At 40.2% G+C, this 19,654-nt stretch overlaps 1 protein-coding gene across 1 annotated transcript in view; it reads right to left on the bottom strand.

Moving 5' to 3' along the window:
- pacrg (PARK2 co-regulated) overlaps nt 1-19,654 on the bottom strand; it is a 268,864-nt gene that overhangs the window by 81,301 nt on the left and 167,909 nt on the right. Inside the window, exon 4 of the mRNA XM_088354393.1 lies at nt 11,790-11,939. Within this exon, the coding sequence (XP_088210519.1) occupies nt 11,790-11,939 (150 nt within the window). The remainder of the gene's footprint in view (nt 1-11,789; nt 11,940-19,654) is intronic.

The following is a 19,654-nucleotide window of genomic DNA, read 5'->3' as shown; positions in this document are numbered from 1 at the left end:
GGACGGAGAGGGACGTGATTGCTCATTGTTGTGCATGAGTGTGTCACAGGGTTCCTACAGCTTAAAACAGGTTCAATTTAAGACTTTTAAGACGTTTGAATGCCTTTTAAACTGAAATTTAGGACCAAGTTGACAAGAAACACCATTAAAACCAACAAAACAAAAGAAAAACACGTGAATTAGAGGCAAAAGTTCCTACGGCTTAAGGCAGGTAAAGTTTAAGACTTTTTAATGCCTTTTAAACTCAAATTTAGGACCAAGTCGAAAAAAAACACGAATGAAGAAAACAAAAGAAAAACACATGGATTAGAGGCAGAGGTTCTTACATATTAAGGCAAGTAAAATTTAAGACTTTTTAAGACATTTTAATGCCTTTTAATCTAAAATTTAGGACCAAGTTGACAAGAAACACAATTAAAACGAACAAAACAAAAGAAAAACACATGGATGAGAGGCAGAGGTTCTTACATATTAAGGCAGGTAAAATTTAAGACTTTTTAAGACTTTTTAATGCCGTTTAAACTAAAATTTAGGACCAAGTTGACAAGAAACACCATTAAACAAACAAAAGAAAAGAAAAACACATGGATTAGAGGCAGAGGTTCTTACATATTGAGGCAAGTAAAATTTAAGACTTTTTAAGACTTTTTAATGCCTTTTAAACTCAAATTTAGGACCAAGTTGACAAGAAACACAATTAAAATGAACAAAACAAAAGAAAAACACATGGATGAGAGGCAGAGGTTCTTACATATTAAGGCAGGTAAAATTTAAGACTTTTTAAGACTTTTTAATGCCGTTTAAACTAAAATTTAGGACCAAGTCGACAAAAACAATCAAAACAAACATAACAAAAGAAAAACATCACATGAATCAGAGGCAGAGGTTCCTACATCTTAGGGCAGGTAAAATTTAAGACTTTTTAATGCCCTTTAAACTCAAATTTAGGACCAAGTCGACAAAAAACACAATCATAAAGAAAGGAACAAAAGAAAAACATCACATGAATCAGAGGCGGAGGCGGAGGTTCCTACAGCTTAAGGTACGTAAACTCAAGTCTTTTTAGTTCAAACAAATAGAAATCTTATTCATGTGTTCACATTCAAAAACTAGATTTAAGACTTCTTGAAGCTAATTAAGGCCTTATTTTTTTAGAGTAATAAATTGCACCCTGGTTATCCCGGAAGTCGGGATTACCACTTGTAAGGCCCCTTCTCAAGGTTTTCATTTTAATCATGTTTTTGAGTTTTTCCTTGCCCGCATGTTAGTTTAAGATCAGGGAATGGTGTAACTGTATAAATCTGTCCTTTATGACATTTTGTGATTAAGGGGTGACTTGACTTGAATGCCTTTCAAGACTTTTCAAGGATCCATGGGAACCCTGGTGCATACCTGTCAACCTCCAGGGCTCCATGTCCTTACAAACTGTTGTATTTTCCCTTACAAAATACAAAATAATCTTACACCATATTTTTTTGTCAAACGTGTTTATTTATGTAGTTTAACATGTTATATTGTATATGTGTTTCGTTATATCCTATATATGCTTTGAGACTGGGAGGTCGCTGGTTCGCGCCTCGGCCGAGTCATACCTAAGACTTATAACATTGGTAAAAATGGCGGCGCCCTCTGTTGGCTGCGGCTGCATCGGCTCGCTACAACGGGCCAGGTGTATCGACATTTCGTTCTGTGTACATTGTTACAAAGAATTACAATACAAAGGAAATTATTATTATTATTATTATTATTATTATTGTTAGTTAACATTTTGTTGTGAGATACTGAGTTGCTCGACATGAATGAGCTTTATTATATAAAAAGTTCAAAAATGAAGTAGCTGGGACGTTCACTGTAGAAGGAAAAAATACATGCAAATATAATTACGTAGAATTTTCTTATTCAAATGATGAATTCATTTTCTGCATTCAATTATTGTTGGTAATATACTGATTAAAGGGATAACCACAAATCTTTTTTCATTTTCTCCTTTTATACTTCCTTTTTTCTTAACTTCTTTATACAACAATAAAGATTCGTAATATAATGCTTCAAAGCAAGTGAGCCGTTTGAGAGCCGGTTCTCTTTAATGAGTTGATCCGAAAAAGCCGGTTCTCTAAAAAGAGACGGACTTCCTTTCACTACACAACTACCACAGAATGATGCATGATAGGAAATCCCCAGGCGGCAGACGCATGCGCACAGTAGCATCGAACCGCTCGTTTCGTTTGCAACGAAAGAAACGATACAGAGATAGAGGCTACCGCGGCGAACTCGTTTTACTTAATTCATTTGCCGTTTGGTGATAGTCTGTGTCTACCGGATGGTACCCATCATTGTCAAATTTGGGTTTTTACGTACAGATTTTCTTGTACGTCATACACGTCTTAAAATGCATAATAAACGTACAGGTTGACAGGTATGCTGGTGTCAGTCAACTGCCTGCAGTTAAACAGTCACGGAACAACGGAGCAGTTCCTGGAACTGAAGGTCGCCGGTCTGTTCGGCTTATCCGAGGGGTCTGGTTTTCGTAGCGAAAGCCCACTTCAGAGTCTTTTTTTGGCGACGGTTCAGACAGCAGAAAAATGGCAGCGATAAGACCCCGTAGACCCGTTTTAACAGGTCACAACCTCGTCCCCGGGTGGGAACCGCGCTGTCCGAGTGTGAGAACGTAGCCTGGAGGGGACGTCTGTCCCGCAGTGAGATGGCGGAGATAACGGACTGTAGCCCTGACCCGAACAGCGGTGCTTGTCAGCGTACTGATTCATAACCGGGACAACGGAGGAGGACAAATGGGAAAGGGTCAGGGCGTCTCGTTGTAAACGGGGACAGAGTAGGATTGTTAGCCTTGTGTCAAAGTAACCGGGCGATGGATTGTTGTGTGTCACACTGTTCCTACAGCTTAAGAAAGGTTAAATTTAAGACTTTTTAAGACGCTTTTGAATTCAAATTTAGGACAAAATCGACAAAAAACACAATTAAAACTAACAAAACAAAAGAAAAACACATGAATTAGAGGCAGAGGTTCCTAAAGCTAAAGGCAGGTTAAATTTAAGACTTTTTAAGACGTTTGAATGCCTTTTAAACTCAAATTTAGGACCAAGTTGACAAGAAACACCATTAAAACAAATAAAAACAAAAGAAAAACACATGAATCAGAGGCAGAGGTTACTAAAGCTTAGGGCAGGTAAAATTTAAGACTTTTAAGACGTTTTATTCCCTTTTGAATTCAAATTTAGGACGAAACGACAAAAAACACAAGTAAAACTAAGAAAACAAAAGAAAAACACATGAATTAGAGGCAGAGGTTCCTACAGCTTAGGGCAGGTAAAATTTAAGACTTTTTAAGATGTTTTTATCCCTTTTAAACTAAAATTTAGGACCAAGTCGACAATAAACACAATCAAAACAAATATAACAAAAGAAAAACTTTACATGAATCAGAGGCAGAGGTTCCTAAATCTTAGGGCAGGTCAAATTTAAGACTTTTTAATGTCTTTTAAACTCAAATTTAGGACGAAGTCGACAAAAAACACAGTTGAAATAAATAAAACAAAAGAAAAACTCATAAATTAGAGGCAGAGGATCCTACAGCTTAAGGCAGGTAAGATTTAAGACTATAACACAATTAAAACAAACATAACAAAAGAAAAACATCACATTAATCAGAGGCAGAGGATCCTACATCTTAGGGCAGGTAAAATTTAAGACTTTTTAATGCCTTTTAAACTCAAATTTAGGACCAAGTCGACAAAAAACACAGTTGAAATAAATAAAACAAAAGAAAAACTCATAAATTAGAGGCAGAGGATCCTACAGCTTAAGGCAGGTAAGATTTAAGACTATTTAAGACGTTTTAATGCCTTTTAAAGTCAAATTTAGGACCAAGTCGGAAAAAAACACAATTAAAACAAACAAAACAAAAGAAAAACACATGGATTAGAGGCAGATTTTCTTACATATTAGGGCAAGTAAAAAATAAGACTTTTTAATGCCTTTCCAACTCAAATTTAGGACATTTAAGTCGACAAAAAACGAGGACAGAGTAGGATTGTGTCAAAGTATCCGGGCGGTGGATTGTTGGACGTGGTACAGGATGCCGGGCGGCACTTGACACCGACGCCAACAGCTGCATGAGGGGGAACACAACAGCTGCATTCATGACAGACGCGTAAGAAATGGACAGTGGGGCTGTTGTGGCTTGGGAGATAAGAGGAATGCCATGGGAGCTCGCTAAGGGCAGAGCGGGAGAACCGAAAAGCATGAGTCAGTCCAGTGTTAACAATGGCGAAGCCTGTTTATGCAATGACTGCTGTTGACAGGGTGGAATAGAAGTGTCTTTAGAGTGATTATTTCAAACTAAAGGTAAGATATGGCCGAGAAAGTTCAGCCCGACCCGACCCGAGTCGAGGGTATCTAAACCCGAACCCGCCCAAACCTGACGAATTAACTTGATTTGATAACCGAGCCCGAAATAAACCCGAAGCTTTATTTCGACCGAGCGTACTTATATTCATCTTTCTCCCCATGCATACCTCTATTCATTTTTTTCTTCATTATTCATCCATTTATTCATCTCTTGTTCCTATCATCCATCCATCACTTCTCCCTATCTATCGTTCTCTCATCTATCCATCGATCTATCAATTCATATATCCATCCATTCTTCTCTCCATCCACCAATACATCCATTTTTTCTCTCTATCCATTTATTCCATCCGTCCATCCATATCCACCCAGCCACCCATACATCCATCACTTCTCCCCATCCATCCATCTATCCTCCTCTCTATCCATCCATCACTTCTCCTTATCCATCCATTTCTTCTCTTTATCTACCATTCATCTTTCTTACCATCCGTAATTTCATCTATACCTACATTCATTTTTCTCTTTATCATCCATCCATTTATTCATATCTTGTTCTTTCCATCCATCCATCCATCACTTCACCCTATCACTTCTCCCGAATCATCCATCCATCCATTTCTTCTCTCTATTTACCATTCATCTTTCTTACCATCCATAATTTCATCTATACCTCCATCCATTTTTCTCTTTATCATCCATCAATTTATTAATTTTGTTCTTTCCATCCATCCATCCATCCATCCATTTCTTCTCTCTATCTCCCATTTGTCTTTCTCCCCCTTCATAATTGTATCTATTCCTCCATCCATTTTTCTCTTCATCGTCCATCCATCCATCCATCCATCCATCCATCCATCCATCCACCCATCACTTCTCCCCATCCATCCATCTCTTTCTATCTTTCTACCATTCATATTTCTCCCCATCCATCCATCCATCCATCTATCCATCCATCTCTTTCTATCTTTCTACCATTCATATTTCTCCCCATCCATCCATCCATCCATATATCCATCCATCTCTTTCTATCTTTCTACCATTCATATTTCTCCCCATCCATCCATCCATCTCTTTCTATCTTTCTACCATTTATATTTCTCCACATCCATCCATCCATCCATCCCTCTCTATCTACTATTCATATTTCTCCCCATCCATCCATCCATCTATCCATCCATCTCTTTCTATCTTTCTACCATTCACATTTCTCCCCATCCATCCATCCATCCATCACTCTCTATCTACAATTCATATTTCTCCCAACCATAATTTCATCTGTACTTCCATCCATTTTTCTCTTCATCATCCATCCATTTATTCATCTCTTGTTCTTTCCATTCATCTATCCATCTCTACCCCATCCATCCATCCATCAATCCATCTCTCTCTATATACTGTTCATATTTCTCCCATCACTCCCTCCATCCATCTCTCTACAGTTCGTATTTTTTCCATCCATATTTTCATCTATATCTCCATCCATTCTTCTCTTTATCATCCATCCATTTACTCATCTCTTGTTCTTTCCATCCATCTATCCTGTCACCCCGTCCAGCCATCCACCAATCCCTTCTCCCCATCCATCCATCCGTCCATCCATCGATCCTGTCACCCCGTCCATCCATTCTCCCCATCCATCCATCCTCCCCATCCATCCATCCATCCATTCCTTCTCCCAATCCATCCATCCATCCATCCATTCCTTCTCCCCATCCATCCATCCATCCATCCATCCATCCATCCCTTCTCCCCATCCATCCATCCATCCATCCATTCCTTCTCCCCATCCATCTATCCATCCATCCATCCATTCCTTCTCCCCATCCATCCATCCATCCATCCATCCATCCATCCATCCATCCATCCATCCATCCATCCATCCATCCATCCATCCATCCAAAATCCGAACAGACTCACCTTTAACTCCCACATTTCATCTTATCTTCTACACCCCCCCCTTTCATCCTCTCATTCCAGCACCTCCAGATCATTTTCATGCACCATAAACTTAACCAGAGCTTTCGACCTTGTTTTGCAGATTCGGTTCCGTACCCCGCTGGCCAGCGCACAGGCCGATCCCCCGGCCCCTTCCGGTCAATATCGGGGACGCCTGCCAGGTAATGGTTTAATTCATGCAGGAACCGACCAAAAAGGGGAGGGGAGAGGGACGGTTTGCTGTAACTACCGAGAGGTGGGCGAAACTATCCCTGGTGGGCTTCACTTGGCCGGCTGATGAGCAGCGGTCCGTGCTTCGAAAGCGGTTTAGGGGATTGATTTGACAGCTAATTTAGCAAAATGATTTGCATAAGGCCTTGTGCTAATAAGGTGGGCTGGCCCCGCCCCTTTTTTGCCTTCCCCCTTCCAATTCTTCAGATATCTTCTCCTTCCTTCCCTCTCAACAAACGGTAACAGATTATGTACGCCAATTAGGTAGACAAGGGATTCAAATTGGATATCGATCAAGGGAATCTTCTCGCGTTAACGTCGAGATGATTGATTTGCCATTTTGAAATCCCACCGACTGCGGCCAGCTGCAGTCGGGGGCCGGATGCTTCCGCGTTGCTGGTTTATGAGAGATTTGTGATGGCGACGCGGTTCTATAGGTCCCAGATGCTCTCCCAGGAGAGAATTCCTCGACGGTGTACACCAGTGTTCCCTCTAAGCTGCGCGCGTGCGCAATTGCGCACTGCTCGCCCATTCTCAGCGCGCAAGAAAATCTAGCCAGCGCACAAAAATGAGGGCTCAAAATGACTAATTAAGAAGCGACTTAAGTCAAAGTTACAGTGCATGAAGGTCAAAATACACGGGTTCCCCTGACGTTGTGTCCTAAATGCGGTATTTTGAAGTCAATTGTTTGAAGTTGAGTAAAGTTAGTAGAGTTTGTCGAGAACCGGCTTCTTCGGCTCGGCTCACTCAAAGGAACCGGCTCTTTCGGGTCCTAAACGGCTCTTCGGGTTGTTTTTGCTTCTTTCATCACAACATGACCAAATATGATGTAAAATTATGCACAACATGACTTAAAGGAAGGTGGGGAATAGAACAAAAAAGAAAAAAAATACCAAAATGAAAAAGTAGTGGAAAGCTGAGAGAAAAAGAAACAAAAGGAAGAGTAAAAAAGAAGGAAAAATTTAGAAAAAAAAACAGAAAAAAAGAAAAAAATAAATGTAGGAAAAAAGTAAATAGAGAACAAAAAGAAACAAGTAACAGCTCGGAAAAAATAAACACAATGAGATTTTTTTTTTTAAAGGAATTTAAAAAAAAGTAGGACAAAAAACACAGAAAAAAAAGTTTGTGTTGCATTCAAATAATTTCCAATGATATCAAGTGAATTTTGTTGCCAACATTGTACTTCCACTCAAAAATGTGATTAAATACAGTTGTGTATCGTGCAACCGACTAAATAAGCCCCCAAAAATGTTAATATTATGCAACAAAATATATCAGGAAATAAAAAGAAATGGATATCTTGTGAAAGAATTGTAAGAACAAACAACGTTTGTAGGCCATACAACAATTCATTCAAAAGTGAAAAAAATGTTTGCATTGCCGGAAACTCAGCAAAATGGAAAGTGATGTCAAGTTTTGATAATGACTTAGTTGCCACACTTGGGATTGCTGTTGCTCACTGTTGTTTCAAGCGTTGCTCACCCACTTTGTGTGAACGCCCAGACCCGTGGAAAATTACAGGGAACATTGGTGTACACTAAAAAGTACACTCCACTCCCAATCGAAGGATTTTATACATTTGACTATAAAGGATTTTATACGATAGACTCAGTTTAATGCAAGATTTTCACCAAGTGGGCTTGAGTTCAATCTACAAGGTCAGGGCAGGCTGGTGGAAGATGTTGTTTACAGGAACGGCAGGAACGGGACGTACTGCTGATAAGATGATCAGCGCACCCAGACGCTGTTGACGCAGAAAGGCTGTTGTTTTGAGGACCCCAGACATCGGGACGCTCGTCTATGGGATGGTGAAGCCCTGTGGGCTTCCTTGGCACGCCCATGGGAGGAGCCGAGTCGCCATCTTGCAGGGAGACGTGAGCCGATAAGAGAACGCTAAAGGACTTCAGAAGGAGGCTTCCCGCAGACGCCAACGTCCCTACTTCGGCCATCTTAAATGGAGTATACTTATAAATTGTTAGGGAAAATAAATCTGTGCAAATGTCGATGTTCCTGTTCATTTTTCCCTCAAGAAACGAGCGCGCATAAATTGTTGAGTGAATGTAGGTTGTGTTTGGTAAACGGTACATTTACACAATATATGGCAACAATTTGTACAGTGAATGTGAAATTCAGGTATAGTGGGGGATAAGAACCAATAGTAATTAGCTCCAAACTCCAAGTATCCCAGATAAAAACATTAAAATAACAAAACAGTATATATGAAGTACTACTGATGTGTAATACACGTCCATATAGTGAAATATAAAGACATATCATTATATATACATGTTTTTGTATAACTTTGGTATGATGTAACTTGAGCTGGTCAAGTGGAGTAGCGGGTGGATGCATCAGGGGGAGGAGACAGGGGATTAAGACCAAACATGATTTTAAAAGCTTCCACTTTTGAAGGTATGTATGCCTGGTTTTTGAGGTTGCCTGGTTTTTGAGGTTTCTCTACTCAAATACAGGTGAATGTGAGAACCTGCTAGCATAGCAATGAGCTGATAATTTTTATCACCTGAGTTGAAGAAGAAAAACCAGCAAATTCATGGTGAACATACCGCCCTCAAGGACTGGAATGCTAAGGTCTGCCTTAGAAGACTATAATACTTTAATTCCTTCATTATTCTTTATATTAAGCCTGATTGTTTACATATTTCTTAGGGCAACAATGTGTGTGCCTTCTTCCTATTTCTTTGTTTCCATGGTTATCATGCTTTCGGTTTTCTTTTTAGAAATACTGCAAGTCTTAGGACCCATTTTTAAACCGATACAGTGAAAAAATATGGTATTGTATAGCCGCCTTGTAAAGTCTTTACGAACCACACAAGATTATAAACTGAATGAAGAGAAAAGCATAGTGGGAGGTAGTTCAGCCAAAAGCATATCTGCATTCTCATGTTGCCGTTACATAAACCAATAGCAGACCGGCATTTCATATAACATGTCTTCTGTGGGGCAACCATAGGACGACACCATACCACATAATGCCGGCCGCCGTTAATCCAGAGGGAAGAAGAAAATGCGATGGCAAAGCAAAGCCAACAGAGAGCAGTGGCAGCGTCATTTTTAAGCAGACTTGTTGTGAAACATGGCAACAATTTTGAGCATTAACAAGAACTTTAAGCTTTGAAAACGCAACACAAAAATTAAAGAAGTTTCAAGGATTTCAAGCACCTGTCCGAACCCTGTGTGACACAAGTCAATAGCAAACCATCAGCCAACCAAAATCGACTGCCAGAATTTTTGTGCAAAACATCCGATTATTTTCTCCTTTTCTCCTTTTTTCTCTTTTTCTCTCTCACTTTTTTTCTCAGTCTCTTCTCTTTTTTCTTTCTTCCTCTCTCTTTGTGTCTCTCTCTTTCTCCCCTATTTTTCTCTCTTTCTGACACTCTTTCGGTCACTATCTTTCTTTCTCTCTCTATGCCTCTTTCTTTCATTTCTCTATAGTTGCCCCTCTGTTCTCTTCTCTCATTTTTTTCTCACTGTCTTTCTCTCTCTTTTCCCTTTCTCTCGTACTCTCTATTCCTCTTTTTCTCTATTTCTCTCTCACACTCTCTTGCTCCCTTTCTTTTCTCTCCTTGTCTGTCCTCTTTTTTTTCTGTCTCTTCTTTTCTTTTTCTCTCATTTTCTTTCTATCGTTCTCGCTTGTTTTTATTGTCCCTTCCTTTATCGCTTAGTCTCACTCTATCTTTCATTCTCACCTTATTTCTTTTCCTCGCTCTCTTTCCCATTCTCTCTCTCTCTCTTTTTCTCCCTTTTCCTTTCACTCAATTTATTTCTCGCTCTCATTATTTCTTTGTTTCTTGCTCTCTTTCTCCATTTCATTCTCTCTCTCTCTATCTTTCTCCTTCTCTCTCACTTTGACTCTCTATCTCTCTCTCTCTCTTTCTCTCTTCTCTCTTTTTGGTCCTCTCTGTCTGTGTTCTTGTTTTTCTCTCTACTTTTCCTTTATCTCTCCCGCTCTCTGTTTGTCTTTCTCCCTCCCTATTTTCTACTGTCTTTCTCGCTTTGTCTGTCTTTTTCTCAAACTTCTTCTCTTTCACTTCTCTCTCTCTTTTCTCTTCTCTTTTCTCTTCTTTCTGTCACTCACTTTCTGACTCTTTTTTTTTCTCCCTGTCAATCTCACTTTAATTATTTTTTCTTTCTGTTCCTCCCACTCTCTGTTTTGCTCTCTTTCAAACTGTCTTTCTTTCTTTCTTTCTTTCTTTCTTTCTTTCTTTCTTTCTTGCATCTTTGCTTTCTTTCTTTTTTTTTATTGCTTTCTCTTTTGTCTTTTTAGTTTTCTCTCTTTATTTTTCTTTTCTATTTTCTCTTCTCTTTTCTCCATCTCTCCCTCACTCTCTGTCTCTGTCTTTTCTCTGTCTTTCTGCCCCTTTCTCTCTCCATCTCTTTCAATCCCTCCCTTTCTCTCTCTTACTCTTTCTTTCTTTCTCTTTCATCTACAAGTCCAGCACCCCAGCATTTCTCTCTTTCAAACTGTCTTTTTTCCTTTCTTTCTTTCTTTCTTTCTTTCTTTCTTTCTTTCTTTCTTTCTTGTTAGCTTTCTTGCATCTTTGCTTTCTTTCTTTTTTTTGCTTGCTTTCTCTTTTGTCTTTTTAGTTTTCTCTCTTTATTTTTCTTTTCTATTTTCTCTTCTCTTTTCTCCATCTCTCCCTCACTCTCTGTCTCTGTCTTTTCTCTGTCTTTCTGCCCCTTTCTCTCTCCATCTCTTTCAATCCCTCTCTTTCTCTCTCTTACTCTTTCTTTCTTTCTCTTTCATCTAAAAGTCCAGCACCCCAGCATTTCTCTCTTTCAAACTGTCTTTTTTCCTTTCTTTCTTTCTTTCTTTCTTTCTTTCTTTCTTTCTTTCTTTCTTTCTTTCTTTCTTTCTTTCTTTCTTTCTTTCTTTCTTTCTTTCTTTCTTTCTTTCTTTCTTTCTCCCTCCTCCCTATCTCTTTCTTGTTAGCTTTCTTGCATCTTTGCTTGCTTTCTTTTTCTTGCTTGCTTTGTCTTTTTAACTTTCTTTATGTATTTTTCTTTTCTCTTCTCTTTTCTCCATCTCTCTCTCACTCTCCGTCTCTGTCTTTTTGCCCCTTTCTCTCTCCATCTCTCTCTTTCTTTCTCTTACTCTTTCTTTCTCTTTTCATCTACAAGTCCAGCACCAATCATTGAAGATCTGCCAAAGAGGCAATTGATCGGAAACAGGGCTCGATTCAAAGGACAGAATCCCGACAGTTTTCCGTTTCAGCGGCTCGTGTACCGGTACTCACTGTTCATGTTCTTGAAGATATTGAGGATGGGGAGGATCTGTCGGTAGTAGGGCACCAGCGTTTCCCCCACCGTGTCGGCGGACATCACCAGATGCTGCAGAACTTTCAGGGTGGTGCAGATCACTTGCCGGTTCCTCGTGTTTAGGGCATCTGGGAGGCAGGAATCGGCAGTGGTTAGCACATTTGCATACCTGTCGCGCTCCAGGGCTCCATGCCCTTACAAACTGTCGTATTTTCCCTTACAAAATAATCGTACACCATATTTTTTTCAAACGTGTTTATTTATGTCGTTTAACATGTTATATTGTCCATCTCATCAGCTGCACCGTTTATCCTCAGTAGGGTCGCGGGGGTGCTGGAGCCCATCCCAGCAATCATCGGGCAGTGGGCAGGGGACACCCTGAACTGGTTGCCAGCCAATCGCAGGGCACACGGGGACAGACAACTCACTCGCTCAGTCACACCTAGGGACAATTTGGACCGGCCAATTCACCTGAAATGCATGTCTTTGGAATGTGGGAGGAAAGCGGAGTGCCCGGAGGAAACCCACGCAAGCACGGGGAGAACATACAAACTCCGCACAGGAAGTCTGGAGCTGGATTTGAACCCACGACAGGTTCCCATGACATGAACTGTGCCGCACAAGCGCTAACCACTGCGCCGCCGTGCTGCCCCCAAATAAATAAACCAATTAATAGAATTATTCATTTATCTTTTTGCCTGTAGATTTGTGGAAAACTGATCAAATGACATCTGAAAAACATACATGTTAAAATAGGATTACATAAAATCAGATCAACATTAAACAAGAGGCACATAATGTCAAAAGCGCTTTACAATGTGTTTCACACTTACCCATTCACACACACACTCACACACCAATAGGGAGTCAAATGCTATCTTTCTTTCTTTCTTTCCTCCATTTTTCCATCCATCTATCTTTCTTTCTTTCCTCCATTTTTCCATCCATCTATCTTTCTTTCTTTCCTCCATTTTTCCATCCATCTATCTTTCTTTCTTTCCTCCATTTTTCCATCCATCTATCTTTCTTTCTTTCCTCCATTTTTCCATCCATCTATCTTTCTTTCTTTCCTCCATTTTTGGCTAAGAGACGGACCTCCTTGCACTACACAACTACCACATGAAATCCGATGTTTTTTAAGACCGCATGTATTTCAAATTTACTCAATCAACCCCGCCTGTTGTTTTCGGATCAGAATAACGTACGGCTTAATTCAGGTTCAGCCATTGCGACTTGATGATTGTATCCAAAGAAAATTCAAAACTATGTTGTAATGTATGTCTACTGATCTGCTTTCGCTTTGTTCACGTGTGATCGGAACGATGCATGATGGGAAATCCCCAGGCGGCAGACGCATGCGCACAGTAACATCAAACCGCTCGCTTCGTTTGCGATGTAAAAACGATACCGAGATAGAGGCTACCGCGGCGAACTCGTTTGACTTGATTGATTTGGCGTTTTGTGATAGTGGGCGCCACCAGGCTGCACTTGCCCAAGACACACCACAGGAAATGGTGCCCCTACGACTTGTGTGGTTAAGGGATCCACTGACCCACCCAGCTTACCTTCTCTTATTTTGCTAATATGTATGTCCAATTTGCCCTGCGATTGGCTGGCAACCAGTTCAGGGTGTCCCCTGCCCACTGCCCGAAGATAGCTGGGATGGGCTCCAGCACCCCCGCGACCCTACTGAGGATAAGCGGTGCAGATAATGGATGGTATATCTAATTTTATTTTTTTTTACTTCCATCCAATTACCTTAGGTTTCCTACCCTGCCATACTGCAATTTTACCTCAGAACAGATTTATGTGGTAGATGGCCAGAACCCGACCTGAACCTGAACCCAGTTGGGCTTAAAATGTCAGGCTGGTCGGGCTTCTCTCGCTCTCTCTTGCGATTTATATTATTTCTAAACAGCATCCACTTACTTTTACTCAAGTAATTATTTAGATAAAGGACATTCTTACCAAACTATAAAATTAACTCTAAATTACTAAATCCATAAGAATTTTCACCCTCGGTGTTGGGTTAAAAGACACGCGGCTTCCTCCTTCCACCTCCCTCACGTCAGATGTCATTTCCGCTTCTTGTCAATATCTCACAAGCTTTACAAACGTTCTTTTTGCTTTTTGGACAAATCTTTCACTATTTGCAGCTTGTAATCTGCAGAATTAGATTTTCTTTCTGCTGCCATTTTGTTCAGTTTTGCTTTTGTCCGCTGCATGTCACACTCGATTTGAGGGACCCGGATCCAAGTACACCCCAAGCTGCGTAGTCCAGCCCAAATGCACAGTTCGGCTCTAAGGTATGCATGGCCGAAGTAAAGCTTCGTGTTTACTTTAGCAGCAAATTAAAGTTTCGGGTTTGTTTCGGGCTCGGGTTTATATACCTATGACTCGGGTCAGGTCGGGCTGAATATTATAGGCTTGATCTTCCCTCTAACCCCAGGGGTCTCTCCTTGTTGTAATGCAAGAACTGATCAGAAATGAATACTTGTCACTGGAACAGTTTATCATGCAAAAAACTGACTTTAGACTGTAGTTATGTGCACGTGTCTAAATCGGATGATCTCATTTTCCACTATTTAGTGACTATTTTTCAACCTTAATAAGACATAATCCAGATACTGACACAAGATAAACAGCAGACAACATTCTCCCCGCATTCTCTTCCCCGTTTCCGAGAAGTGCTCTTCTGCAATCACCGATAGCGAATGCGCCGGGGAGGCCGCGGCTAATGAGAGCCAATCACGAAGCTATTTGGCCTCCGGCCACACTTAACTCCGTCTCCGGCTACCCCCGAGAACAAAAGGTGGCGGGGGAGTCTAAGGGTTCGGGAGCGACAAACTCGCTGAAAAGAAAGCAGGGCCGAAAACAATCGAATGTCATTGGGAGGCGGGGACAAAGGACGTGACAGAAGGGGGGAAAACAACCGCTTACCTGGATAAATCTAAATAAAACCAAAGTAATATTCTTTTTTTTTTTCAAGATTTTAAATTCCTTTTTAGAATATTTAGATTTTCTTTGGATTTAATAGCACAACTTGGTCGTTTCCCCTTTCAACCTCTCTGTCATGGTCGCCTTGGCGACCGGTCTGCCCCGCCCCCTGGGCACCAGCTGAAGCAGTTCAACTAATTGCGTGTCTGCTATTTAAGGCTGGATTGTGGGTTTTGCGGGTGCTGGCTCATTATATACCTTTTCTGTCCTGTCATGCCTTGTCCTGTTTAGTTGAGTTGGAAGAAGCCTGTGTTTGCACGTTTTTGTTAAAGCCTGTTTGTTCTGTCTTGTCCCTGAGTTATGGACAACTTTTATTTTGGTAAATAAAAGTTTTGGATCGTCACGCAATTGAGTTCTCCCTTCCTGCCTCCTGCCTCCGTTCTGGTCCGGTCACTCCTTCCACCTCGTGACACTCTCTTAATGTGAGCAAAGCATCATAGATGACACTACTTGTGATACAGATTATAAGAATTTATTTTCCACATTTAAATATATTTTGATATCTTCTACAACTGGTAGCAAAACTTTGTCGTTTCTTTCCTCTTGAATATATTTTTTCACTTTCTATAGAAATGTGCCATGAATTGACTATTTTATTATGGAAAAATAAGCTAATATTTTACAATAGCATAGCAAAAAAGAGATACGCAGTCGGGGTATTTATTGACTTAAAAAAGGATTTGATACCATTGATCATAATATACTATTTAAAAAAACTGGAAAGATATGGTATCAGGGGCTTGGCTTTGCAATGGATTCAAAGTTATTTGACAGGAAGGAAGCAATATGTGAAAATGGGAGGGTTGTCATCTGAATACTTGGACATCTGTTGTGGAGTACCACAGGGTTCTATCCTGGGTCCAAAGTTATTTAATTTGTATATTAATGATATTTTTAATGTTTCAAAACTATTAAAATGAGTCATATTTGCAGACGACACGAACATTTTCTATTCAAATGATTTGGTAACCTGCATTAATCGTGAATTAATTAACCTAAAATTATGGATGGGTATAAATAAATGATCTTTAAATTAAAATAAAACCCAAGTCATATTCTTTGGTAATCGCAAGGCAAATCAAGATTTAGAAGAAAAAAATAGATGGTGCTGCACTAGACATTGTATCATCTTTCGTTCATTTTGCCGGCTGTGATTTTTGGACTGTGGACTTTAATGAAGGACATTTAGTTTCAATCGCGGGACTTGAAGTCGGGTTTGGGTTAATTTTGTGTTACATGTTTAAATGTGGGGGCATGCGGCTTATATACAGGTGCGGCTTGTGTATGTACAAAATCGGTTTTCCTCTTAAAACGTGGTGGGTGCGGCTTATAATCAGGTGCGCTCTATAGTCCGGAATTTACGGTATTTTGTTCTTGACTCATTGTTTTTTGTCCTGTTTTGATTTTAATGATGATTTAAGCATCAAAGGATGTGCTTTTGAAATAGAAACCATTAATTGCCCTTCTTAAGGCTTTTGAAACACTCAAAACCTCACCTGATTAATTTCCGTGGAGAAAATTGAAGCTTTTTGCAGAAACATTGCATTATGATTTCACGCACACTTCTGCGAAAAGCAATAACCTGCTTATGCATGCGAAGTGTGAACTTACGGGAAATATTTTACAGCTCGCCAAAAAAAAAACAAGGTGCTGGGTCAAAATCAGATAAATAAAACAAGAAATAAGGCTTGTAAAACGTGTGTGAAGATAGTTGTTGATTAAATCAGATAGTGTGGGATGTTTGTCTTATACAAAGTCGTATATTAAACTGCTCTGAAGTGGGGAACAGCTTGGTAAAATTCCCGTACCCAAAATATAATTTAAAGAAAAATGTATGTAGTAAGTCAGGGGTGTGAAACATGCGGCCCGCGGGCCAGATCAGGCCCGCTAAGGGATGCAATCCGGCCCACGGGACAATGCTCGGAGAAGCGGAGGAGAAAAATGAGCTGCAGGTTGAAAAATATGCACTTGCCAAAGGCAGGTGCCTCTCACAAATGCTGTACTTGTATTTCTTTCTTTTTTATCTCTCTCACTCTCACTCACTGTTCCACCCTTTTCCTCTCACTCGCTATCTACCTCTCTTTCAGCGTTTTTTCCTTTTCTCCCTCTTTCTCCATTGCTTTCCTCTTCTCTCTTTCTCCCCTTCTCTCTTTCTCTCCTTCTCTTTTCTCTCCTTCCCTCTTTCTCTTGTTCTATTTCTCTTTGAATTTCTTTCTTTCTCTCTCTTTCTTTCTCCCTCTCTCATTATTTCTCTTCTTATCTATTTTGTTTCTCATGCTCTTTCTCCCTTTCTCCTTTTCCTCTCTTTCTTTGTCCCTTTCTCTCTTTCTTTGTCCCACCCTCTACTTTTCTCTCCTTCTCTTTCTCTCATTTCTTTGTCTCTTTTTTCTTTCACTCTAATCTACTAGTCCGGCCCCCGAGAGAATGTTTGTTCTATTGTGTGGCCCCCGAGTTAAAATGAGTTTGACACCCCTGTAGTAAGTACTTCTTAAGTGTAATAATGTTGGGATTATATACGTATATTTATCCTACAGTTGACACAAATATGTTATAAGTGTTCTCAGCCCTTTTTGTATAGTTTTCAGCCTAAGCTGTTTCTCAAGGCCATGAGTTTTTGTTTCTGTCTCTTTCACATACCAGTGGGTGCACCCTGACCTGTGCATGCCATAACTCAAGTTGTTTTTCTCCAGGAACCTGAATATTAGAAGGGAGGGTTCGGAGACGTCTTCAGAGCGAGCGAGGAGGAGATTCTAACAGCTTGGTCTCCGCGGCTCTCATAATGATGATTAATAAAATAACCAATTCTAAAGAACCGATTCTCTTTGTCTTTTATTTCAGAGCGTTTTATTATAAATGTTGGAGACTTGAACTTAACAAATATACATGTATGGATCCAATAATATGATAAAAAATGTAAAGGGATAATGATTGTATTTACGCATGGTGTGCCGTGACTGTGCTGGTTGAGTGGTGTAGTGGGTGGATGCAGAAAGGAGGAGGAGACACCAGATTAAAATGAAAACTGAATTTTACACCTTCCACTTCCAAAGATTGTTATACCCTGAAGCAGTGTTCCCTCTAAGCTGCGTGTGTGAGTTTTTAGAGTTTTACCAGAAGCAGCTTCTTTTCTCCATCTCGTTCAAAGCTTGAGCCATTGATGCTGTTCAGATGCATGCAGAGCTGATTTACAAAGCAGTACTTTTCAGAATATTTAGGGCACGTTTTCACTACAATTTACAGTCGAGGTGTCACCCAAAAAAAAACTCGTTTTGGCTCTGCAACGCTAAAGAATCCTCTATATAAAAGCTCACTCTATAATCTGTGTTCAGATACTTTTTGATGAATCCACGTAACAAATTGTAAATACGCCAAAACACCGGAAGAGAACTTAAAGGGATTTGATTGGGTGAGTGGGAGGGATGGGTGGAGCTATGCAAAAAGTGCAAGCACTCCCTCCCATCTCTCGCCCTACTCCGTCTGCGCCAAAGGTAAGCACATCAGGCTCCCTGTTCTTTGTGTAGCATTTTCATATTTCTACTTTTGACAGGAGATATATTAAGGAGAGATGTTTAAGTTAAGTTCCAAGTTATATAATTTAACAAGATATATATATTTTTAGAGCAAAATAATAAATACTGTATAAGTGATTTAAGGTTTAAATTTAATATTCTTGTCTGTTTTTATTCCTATTTATCTTCCAAAAACATTCAGTTTAAGTGTGTTCAATAAATGTTTATCCTGGTTGGCCCGCGACCTCAAGTGTGTTTTGAATTTTGGCCCCTTGTGCAACTGAGTTTGACATCCCTGGTCAAACCCACCCAACACACAAACACAGAGAACCTGTTCCCTCGTGATAGCATTCGCTGTGTGTTGTCTGCTCAGAACACAATACACGATACGATGATATCAATGAGAAAATCTGTGAATCATTGAACCAGCGAGAACTGAAGCGTGAAGTACCAAGGATTTATCGTCATCGGTTTGGAAAGGGAATATTGGATTCCTAGAATTTCTAAATGAATAATACTTTGAATCTTCCATAGTCTACTACGGCAGTTTATAGCAAATAATGAAGAAATGATGAGAAATGATCAATTATTTGATATAACATGAGCCTCACCGTAACTATTGGCCATCTTGCTGCCCCCAAATTCCTTAAAAACCTTGTGAAAGGCTGGGCAAAGAAAAAATGGAGGGCAAAAAAATGGTGATCACCAGGGAGTGCTCTGTGGATTGTTTAGTGGGACTAAGGCAGCGTCGGGAGAAAAAGCATAGCGAGGATGCAGGTCCAGCAGAGCCTGTATCTTACCAACACCAGATCCATTACCCATGAAACAGATGACCTGGAGCTAAGACTCGTGGGAAACATTCAGGACGGCTCTAGGGCCAGATCAGGCCCGTTAAGGGATGGAATCCGGCCCGCGAGACAACACTCAGAGAAGCGCAAGAGAAAAACAAGCTGCAGGTTGAAATATGTCAACTTGATGTTGCCAAAGAAAGGTGCCTCGAACAAAGACACTGTACTTGAATTTTTTCTCTCTCTCTCTCTCTCTCTCTCTCCCTCTTTTCCCCCCTTCTCACCCACTCTGTCTCTGTCTCTTTCACTCTCTGTGTCTCTCTTTTTCTCTTCCTTTGTTGCTCTTTGTCTCTCTCTCTCTGTGTCTTTTTAACTTCTTTTGCTCTAACTTCCTTCTATCCTTTTCTCTCTTTTCTCTTTTTCTCTTCCTACCCTTTGCGCTTTCTTTTCTCTTTTCTCTCCTTCCGTCTTTCTATTTCTTTTTGGATTTCTTTCTTCCGCTCCCTTTCTTTCCCCCTCTCTCACGACTTCTCTTTTTATCTCTTTTGT

The sequence above is a fragment of the Urocampus carinirostris genome, chromosome 15, assembly GCF_059441175.1.
Source record: "Urocampus carinirostris isolate Australia breed hairy pipefish chromosome 15, RoL_Ucar_1.0, whole genome shotgun sequence".
Classification (NCBI taxonomy): domain Eukaryota; kingdom Metazoa; phylum Chordata; class Actinopteri; order Syngnathiformes; family Syngnathidae; genus Urocampus; species Urocampus carinirostris.
This window is presented reverse-complemented; position numbering and strand designations above follow the sequence as displayed.